Genomic DNA, 9767 nt, shown 5'->3' with positions numbered 1-9767 from the left:
GCTAGAACCTTTCCGGGCTCATAACCTGTTAATAAAAATGGTGCTAACAGGGGATATAGGGGTAAACCCTAGGTGCGGCGTGGTAAATAACCAGTGCTAAAAGCGCTAAATAATAGGTAGAAATGCACTATAATTTTGGTACTGATAAATAATTGGTTGGGGGAGATTTTGCTTTATTTCCCTTACATACTCTCCGACATCGAAGTGGGGGTCCGCACGCCAGAAAAGGTTCCGGTGCCGCGAATGAATTTCCGAAAAACTAATTTGTATGGGTTTTTGAAAAAACACCCTCATTTGCATACAAACCATCTCTGGGTTTGCATTTAAACGTTGACTTGGTGAAATTTTCAACCCGGTACAGGGTAGCTGACTCGCAGGTGCAGGGTGGGTATTAAACCCGGTACAGGGTAGCTAACCCCACTCGCTGACCTTTAAATTGCATTCCTGCATTAACAAAGTAACGGAATTCCACCATTCCCCACTCCACTTCGGCACTAAATAAAATTGGCTATATACAAATAAAAGTGGGCTTATTACATGCAAAATAATGCATATAATTAACACCTACAATGGAAGACAGCCCTATGTCGGGCCTCCCAGGCCCAATTCCACCGGATAGGGGCCCTGAATCCAGCCCGAATGAAGTTCTAACCGCTAAATTACAGGCGCAAGACCTGCAATTAAAAGCGTTAACTACGCAATTGGATCAACTTCAGCACACAATTCAACAGTTAACATCTCTGTTGACGCTGAAAAATGGTGAACCCACTAGTTTTAGTGGTATTGCGGGTATTAATACCCCCAATAGCGGTAATCTGGAGGCCAACCCACAGATTTTTAGCGCTAATACCGCTACCGCACCACCTAATCCACCCGGTAACCTAATTCTAGGTGACGGGATAGGTAAAGAACTATCAAAACGGGTATTTTCCTTCCCCGAAAATTGCAAATTAGTAGGGGCTAGCAATTACGACCTGTGGAAACAGGCACTTATAGTACAATTCAGGGCTATAAAAGCTGCGGAATTTATTTCCAACCCTGAAATTGGCTATAGCCTACCGGAACATGAGCAATCAGTCCTATTATTGCTTATTAAAGACAGCCTAACCAAGGAACCTTTAGAATCCATTGCATGGCATTCCAGCCCTGTAACGGCCTATAAGACCCTGGAAGATAGCTATTCCGTTGCACCCGAAATTAGCAGAGACTCGCTATATCGGGAATTTCACGCCCTAAATTTTTCGAAATTTAGAGGGTCAATACCAGAATTTAACAGCCGTTTTAATTCCCTGGTAGCTAGATTAGCGAATGCCAACGTGCAAATTAGCCCTATCGATGTACGAAATCAATACCTACGGGCCCTGGAGGGGACGTTCCCTACCTGGACCGAACGCCAACGCAGTACCCAACGGGCCCTGCAGGCTATAGGCCAAAATTCGGATCGATTAAATTTGCAATACCTTATGGCGGACCTTATATCCGAAAATTCGATTTCAGGCTCTACAACTGCCAAAGCCACTAATTACAGGGCTGAAGGTCGAAAATCAGGGAAAAAAGGCGCTAAAAAGGACGCTAAAAAGGAAAATAATGGGCAGGACGGCACCTCCAAATCACGAAAAAAGGGCAAATCAACCCCTAATTCGGATTCGGCTATTGCAAAAGATAATAAATCCTCCAATTCCAGCAAATCGAACGCTGGAACTTCCATGATTTCAATGGATTTCGAGTTATTTACGGGCTCGATTCCAGGTGACGTTAGCGTTTGCGCAGCGTATAACGCCCTGGAACAGGCAGGCGATTCGGGCGGTAATTTACCGTACCGGGCACTGCAACAGGAGGTTAATTCCGCTATTAGCGGGGTTATAGAATTATGTTCGGAATCGGATTCGGAACCCGATTATACCGGTAAAACGCTAAAACCACAGGTATTAGCAACTAATTCTAAGGCTAAGACGAAGCCTGGAAGCGGCGTAAATAGGGACCCTAAGCCCCGACGGCTAGGCTACCCGGTCCTGTACGATACAGGTAGCACGCACCATATCTTTGCAAATAAGCAATTTTTTACCGATTATACCCCCGGCTCAACAGTCGAAATCGGTACCGGAGGTGGCCCTGTTAGGCCTATTGGCACTGGAACTGTTAAAATACAGGTCCGGTATGGCTCCAAAATTGACGAATTTAGAGAGGTTACGTTAAATAACGTGCTATATATCCCCTCGTTTGGAATAAATATCGTTAGTGGGCTAATACACTACAATACAGGGGGCGTATTATTAAAAAATACCCTGTACGATCGGGATCGCAAGGCGTGGGGACGCCTAAATACCGCCAAAAATTCGTTCTGTTTGGAGGTAAAAGGGTGCGATATCCTTATTCGAAATACTACATCTACGGTTTCGAATTACGCCTGTGTAATTGGTGAATATAGCACCGCCTCTAGCCTAACCTTACAGGGGGTTACAAAGGGCTACGCAGCCCCGTTGGAGGTAAAACTAAATAATATAGTCCCTGAAGACCAAGACGACTATAAAATCTACACCGATTCGGAACCGGGAGAAAATACGGTAACGGAAGTGTTAAATCCCAAACAAAATAAGGATATAACCGTAGATTTACCTGTAATGCAGAAATTTAGTGCAAAAACCCCTGAAAATCCACGTGAGATTGGGCCCCGTAGGCCCGGTAAGCCGCTAGATGACCCTTTTAAGCAGCCTAATACAAAAGGGGCTAATACCGAAAAAGAGGGGGTTTCCCACACAAGAAATCCGTTGTTAGAACCTCCTTTAGTACCGGAATTAGTGCAGGCCCCTGTAAATTACCTCCCTTTAAGCCTAAATCGAACTACCGATGGTTGGGTAACAGCTGAAGGAGACGGAATTACAGGCGATTGTGACGAAATCCAGGCCCAAAAAGCCCTGTTATGGCACAGGCGCTTAGGGCATATAGGGTTGTTATTGCTTAAAAAGACCGCTAAAAACGCAGACGGTCTACCTAATTTCGACAAAATTAGGGCTATTACCTGCATTACTTGCATTAAAGCCACCTCTGTTAGGCGTACAAATAAAGGGGCACTCCCTACACCCCCTAATATCCTCGATTCCATAGAGGGTGATACAGTAACCCTTAAACCTAACCCTCACAATAAAAAACCCGTATTTTTGTTATTAGTGGATCGAAAATCACGTTTTCGGTGGTCGATCTCACTACGGAATAAAGCCGGACCTACGGTTTTAGTGGCTATTAAAGGCTTTTTTAAGGTTTTAAAAGCTACGTACGGGCGCTACCCCACTAAATTTCATTTTGATGGGGGGCACGAGGTAAATACAGAGCTTCAAGATTGGTTTGCAAGTAAAGGTGTTAATTTTAGCACCTCCAACCCCTACAACCATGGCCAAAACGGGCTAACGGAACGGTCCGTTAGGGTTATTTTGGATAGGCTAAGGTCTACCATTTTAGCGGCAGGTCTACCACTATATTTATGGTGTTATTTACTGTCAGCCGTGGTTGATTTAGTTAACCGTACAGCGGTAACTAACAGGGAGTTAACACCCTACGAGGAATTTTATTCCGAATTTCAACCTGGATTACCACACAGGCCTAATTTAGGCCATTATCGGGTTATTGGTACCGTATGCCAGGCTATTATACCGCTGGAAAAACGCCAAAAATCCAACAAATTGGCTCCCCGAACGGAAACAGTAAGGCTTTTAGCCCATTTATCCAATTCTACAGCGTTGGTTTACGCCCCCGCCAGACGGGCCGTATATAAAACCTCTACCGTAAAAATTTTAGAGGGTATACCCGCTGAAAATTTGGCTATTCCAGGGGAAACGCTACAGATTTCAGAGGGGGAAAATCCAGATTTAGAGGGGGATTCTAATTCTGAACCTGAAGACGAAATCTACAGCGCCAAAACTTTGGATCCAGTGGATAATAATCCCCTACCTCCCGCAATTACAGTTCCTCCCTGGCCTGTACAGTCTACTGTTCGCCCCCCAGAGCTTATAACGGTAGCGGTGCCTAATTCAGCACCTAAAATAACGGAAGTTCCGGTGTTTTCGGCACCTAAAATACAGAATATGGAGTTAAATTCGCAGTTCGAAAACCCAGATCCTATGGATATCGATTACGTGCATTATCTTTGTTATCAAACCCAAAAGAAAACAAAGAAAAAGCCCACTAAAGACGGCGAACCAAATAGCTACCAACAGGCCCTAAAAAGCCCTGAAAGTGCTAAATGGTTAGCAGCTTTAGCGTCTGAATTCGACCAGATCGTTACTGCAAAAACCTTCCGTTTTATCCCTAAAATTAAAATGCATACAGGCCGTAGACTAATCTCTACCCGGCCGGTGTTTAAATTAAAAAAGGATGAAAATAATAAGCCTATAAAGTATAAAGCCAGGCTTGTTGTTAGGGGGTTTTTACAGGTCGAAGGCCTAGATTATATCGAGACTTTTGCTAGCACTAGTATACCGCCCACCTGGCGTATATTATTGGCTATAGCTAATGCACAAAATTGGGAAATAGAACAAATCGATTTTATCGGTGCGTTTTTAAATAGTGACCTTACCGACGTAGATATTTATTTGCAAATTCCAGAGGGTTTTAGCGATTGGGCTAGATCTTGCAGCCCTACTACCGCTAAAATTTTAGTGCAAATGGGCTATAATCCAAAGGAAATGCAAGTTATACTGTTGGAAAAGGCGCTATACGGTCTGAAACAGGGCCCAAGAGAATGGCAAACAAAGCTAAAAAGCCTACTTTTTACAGAAGGTTTTAAGCCGCTAATCTCTGATCCAGCTGTCTTTTATAATGCTAAATCCAAGCATTTCATTGTTACTTTTGTTGACGATTGCCTGCTAATAGGTCCTAAATTGCAATATATTCAGGATTTAAAAGCCCGTTTTAACAAAATATACGCATTGGAAGACAGGGGCCCTGCAGCCTATTTTCTAGGCGTTCAGATTATAAGGGACAGGCCTAACCGCCTGCTTTGGCTCCATCAAAGTCAGTATATAGAGGAAGCATTAGCAACGTTCGGATTAGCTGATTGCAAACCTATTTCTGTTCCCTTACAGCCGGGTGTGCTAAAATATAGTGGGGGCAAACCCGTAAATGCGCTAGAAATCAAATTGTTACAGCGTATTATCGGCACCCTAATGTATTTAATGCTATTAACGCGCCCGGACATCGGTTTTGCGGTTCAATGGTTATCTCGTTTTTTAACGAAAGCCACTACAATCCACTTAACGGCAGCCAAAAAACCTACTTCGCTACTTAGCAGGTACTAAATCCCTAGCAATCTGCTACGGAAATAGGGTAATTAAAGCTAATTTACCACCTAACTCTTTGATTGGGGGTTTTAAAGGCCTAAAATTACTTGGTTTTAGTGACAGCGATTTTGCCGGGGCTAGGGAAGATTCAAAATCCACTTACGGATATTTGTATACCCTATCTGGGGGCCCTATAACGTGGAAGTGCAAAAAGGCTAGTACTATAGCTTTAAGCACCCCAGAAGCCGAAACCGACGCCTTAGCGGAAGCCCTGCGTGAAGCACAGTGGCTTAAAAGCCTATTTACAGAGATTGGACTACCTGTAAAAGGCCCTATTGCAATATTTGGAGATAATACAGGCTCTATAGCTAACGCACACAACCCTACGCACCACCAACGTACTAAACATACGTTATTAAAATTTCACTACGTAAGGGAGTTAGTTACAGAAGGATTAGTGACCCTAAAATACCTGGAATCCAAACAAATGCCCGCTGACGGCCTTACAAAGCCCCTAACGCTTCCAATTCACAAGGTTTTTTTAGAGCTTATAGGGTTAAAACCCCTGTAAACTTAGTTTTTACCTATTGAATTGTAGGGCACCTAGTTAGTTCGTTAGCTAACTACCACCATTTTTCTCCTTTGTTTGCAATTATTGGATTTTTGTTAGCCCGACACCAACCGATCTACCCAAACCTACCCTGCTCAGGTTGATTATTAAGCAACTTATACCGACCTTATACCCGAAGTCGAATCCGAATTTAATTAGCTCGCGTTTTGGGCGACCTAGCGATTTTTAATCTACCCTATATATTAAACTTTTCTGGGATCCACAACAACGAACAGCCAGATTAGCTACCTGGCTTAGTAGTAAGTTCCGTTGGTTATAATCTGTAGGTCGTGGGTTCGAATCCGGGGGTTGTTACAATTCTGGGGGTCTTTTTCAATTCGGGGGTTCAGTCAATCGGGGGTTTGGTACAAAGGGCTTATTCATCCAGGGGGTTCGCACCGGGGGTTCGAGTTGGGTTGGGACACAAGGGGGAATTTCTTTTGTTTTTTTGTTTTGGGGGTTTTATTTTACGTACTTTTCTTTTCCGACTTTATTTTTGGATTAAGTAGCAAAAGAGAGGGGGTGTTAATTATATGCATTATTTTGCATGTAATAAGCCCACTTTTATTTGTATATAGCCAATTTTATTTAGTGCCGAAGTGGAGTGGGGAATGGTGGAATTCCGTTACTTTGTTAATGCAGGAATGCAATTTAAAGGTCAGCGAGTGGGGTTAGCTACCCTGTACCGGGTTTAATACCCACCCTGCACCTGCGAGTCAGCTACCCTGTACCGGGTTGAAAATTTCACCAAGTCAACGTTTAAATGCAAACCCAGAGATGGTTTGTATGCAAATGAGGGTGTTTTTTCAAAAACCCATACAAATTAGTTTTTCGGAAATTCATTCGCGGCACCGGAACCTTTTCTGGCGTGCGGACCCCCACTTCGATGTCGGAGAGTATGTAAGGGAAATAAAGCAAAATCTCCCCCAACCAATTATTTATCAGTACCAAAATTATAGTGCATTTCTACCTATTATTTAGCGCTTTTAGCACTGGTTATTTACCACGCCGCACCTAGGGTTTACCCCTATATCCCCTGTTAGCACCATTTTTATTAACAGGTTATATTCCTCTTCAACGGGGAACCCGTGAACGGCGGCGGCAGAGATGCGGATCGCCGGCGGTCTATGCGCGGCCTTGGCGGCCTGGGGGCGACTTATCCCAGGCGGGCTCCGTTTTTCGAACTTCGGCTGCTGGAGCGGCTGGCGTCCGAGCCGCGGCGGGGGTTTTTAGGGAGTTTGGTTTGTATTTGGCGCGGGGACCTGGACCTGGACCTGGATCGTTCGATTCCGGCCTGGTGCAGCCGCGTGCGGCGGGTATCCGGTTCTGGGCATTTGGCAACAAAATGTTCTTGGGATCCACAGCGGTAGCATAGCATATTTTCTTTGCGGTTGTGGCGGCGTTGGCTGCTTAGGTCCATGGGGTCGTTAAACGGAAATTCCGCGTTTGGCTTGGGGGCGGCCCGCGGTATGTCGGTTTGGGTCCGGGGGGCCGCGCGCGCGGGGGGCGCTGCGGTCCGAGGGGTACGTGTCTGTCTGTTTTTATACTGCTGGTGCTGGCGGTAGCGGTTATCCAAGCTTTGCAGGTGTCGGGTAAATTCGTGGTACTGGCGGGATGGGGCGGGGTTGTGGAGGAGCATGTCCTGGAGCTCTTCCGATATTCCCTGGAATAGAAGAGGGGGGAGGGCATCCTCCGGCATTTCTCCTTCCAGAGACAGGCGTTGGAACTCCGACAGATACTCGGCGAAATCTACGTTCCGCTGCTTCAGGGCGTATAATTTGTTTTGTGCGTTTTGGACGTGGTCGGGGTCCCCGAATGCCTCCTCTAGGTATTGGAGGAGATCCGTATAATCTCCGAATTGGGGTGTGCCTCCGACCATTTTGGGCAGGATCAGGTTGTACGCTTTACCGGACAGTCGACCGGCTACATAAATCAGGCGTGATTCGGGGTTGGGGAAGCGGTCTTTGTTTGAGGTCATTTTCCCCCGGATTTGGGTGGCGAAGCGGCGGAGGTCGGAGCGGGCGCCCGTAAATTTATCGGGGTCTGGAAGTCGTTCAGAAAGGCGGGCGGAGGCGGGATGTTCGGAAGCAGGCGGCGGAGTCGTTCCCATAGGAGTAACCATAAGGGGTTCAACAGGCGTGTTGGTAGTTGGGGCGGGGGTGGTTATGTGTACCGTGGGTAGCGTTACGGTCCGAACTTCCTTCAGTTCGGACCGTGTTTTCTCTAATTCGGCGAAAGCGGCATCCCGGGAGGTTATGGCGGAGGCCTTTTCCATGGCCATGGCCAGAATGTCGGCCTGCGCCTTGTCGCGGACACGGTCCGTTTCGGCGCGGGCGCGTTGGGTCTCGGCTTCCTGCATTTCTAGGCAGGAGTTCAGGCGGACGTTGCTATCGTGCAATAGTTGCAGCTTTTGGTAGGAATCGGAGATGTAAGACACCCATTGTTCAGGGTGTCCTTGTAGGTGTTCGATCAGTTCCTCGGTCGAATCGGTTAAGATCGGGGGTTGCAGTGACGCAGGCATCGCGGGCACCTAATGAAGGAGCTACGTAATGTCACGGGCAGGCAGGGCGGACAGGTAGGTGCGGGCGATCAGGTAACAGGACAGAGTATATTGGCTATCTAGTCTTCCAGGTACGGGGTAGCAGGTGGTTGTTGACGAAGACGTAGCTCGAGGAGCTACATATCGGAGACTGCAGAGATTTCGCGTAGATATACGCGCGCGAGGCGCTCGGCCCTCGCGCCTTCACGTGACAGGGGTCATGACTAAGCGACAGCCCAGTGGCTGTCCTTCAGGTCTGTGACATACCCATAATTTTCCCATTTAACAAAGTATTTTATTTTACCGTAGTTTCGTTTATGGTCGAATATTTGTTTAACGTTATAGGTTTGTTTTGCGTCGATTTCGATCGTTTTTTATATACTGGTACCGTATAATGCCGGTTCCAGTAATAATACGTAAAATGTGGGGTAAATTTTTATAATATTTGGTAATAACAATTTGTAATTGGTATCGTTAATTTTTTTGCTAATTTTAAAAGGTCCAAACTTCTTAAAATTAAATTTGCTATTGGGTCGTTGTATTTTAATATTGCGTCGAATAAAATAAACGTTATTTCCCTTTTTAAAGGATGGTCCCTTTATCCGATACTAATTAGCGTATTTTATTATTCTTTTTCGTACGAATTTTAATTTCTGTTGGAATTTTTTATATAATTGTCGTAATTCGCTCGTTTATTTATCGGCTCGCGGTGCCGTAATTGTAATTTTTGGTTTTCTGTACGTTATAGGGTTAAATCCATAATTGGCGTAAAACGGGGTTATTTTGGTATTTTCGTTTTTTTAAATTATTATAAACGAATTATGCTGTGGGTAACAACCGTACCCAATTATTTTATTTGTAATTCATATAATATTTTAGGTATTATTTGTCACAGACCTGAAGGACAGCCACTGGGCTGTCGCTTAGTCATGACCCCTGTCACGTGAAGGCGCGAGGGCCGAGCGCCTCGCGCGCGTATATCTACGCGAAATCTCTGCAGTCTCCGATATGTAGCTCCTCGAGCTACGTCTTCGTCAACAACCACCTGCTACCCTGTACCTGGAAGACTAGATAGCCAATATACTCTGTCCTGTTACCTGATCGCCCGCACCTACCTGTCCGCCCTGCCTGCCCGTGACATTACGTAGCTCCTTCATTAGGTGCCCGCGATGCCTGCGTCACTGCAACCCCCGATCTTAACCGATTCGACCGAGGAACTGATCGAACACCTACAAGGACACCCTGAACAATGGGTGTCTTACATCTCCGATTCCTACCAAAAGCTGCAACTATTGCACGATAGCAACGTCCGCCTGAACTCCTGCCTAGAAATGCAGGAAGCCGA

At 45.7% G+C, this 9767-nt stretch overlaps 2 protein-coding genes across 2 annotated transcripts; one reads left to right on the top strand and one right to left on the bottom strand.

Annotated features, from left to right (window-relative positions):
• Positions 1 to 68: 68 nt before the first annotated feature.
• Positions 69 to 531, bottom strand: MGG_16986 (uncharacterized protein; the record flags this gene model as incomplete). The annotated part of the gene is made up of 3 exons (XM_003713203.1): positions 69 to 127; positions 191 to 259; positions 417 to 531. Coding segments are annotated over 3 exons (243 nt in total), but the record flags the coding sequence as incomplete, so codon positions are not given.
• A 5907-nt stretch (positions 532 to 6438) lies between these two features.
• Positions 6439 to 6901, top strand: MGG_16985 (uncharacterized protein; the record flags this gene model as incomplete). The annotated part of the gene is made up of 3 exons (XM_003713202.1): positions 6439 to 6553; positions 6711 to 6779; positions 6843 to 6901. Coding segments are annotated over 3 exons (243 nt in total), but the record flags the coding sequence as incomplete, so codon positions are not given.
• Positions 6902 to 9767: the final 2866 nt, after the last annotated feature.

Source organism: Pyricularia oryzae, chromosome 3 (genome assembly GCF_000002495.2).
Source record: "Pyricularia oryzae 70-15 chromosome 3, whole genome shotgun sequence".
Classification (NCBI taxonomy): Eukaryota; Fungi; Ascomycota; class Sordariomycetes; order Magnaporthales; family Pyriculariaceae; genus Pyricularia; species Pyricularia oryzae.
The sequence above is the reverse complement of the archived record's forward strand: the minus strand, read 5'-3'. Positions and strand labels throughout refer to the sequence as shown.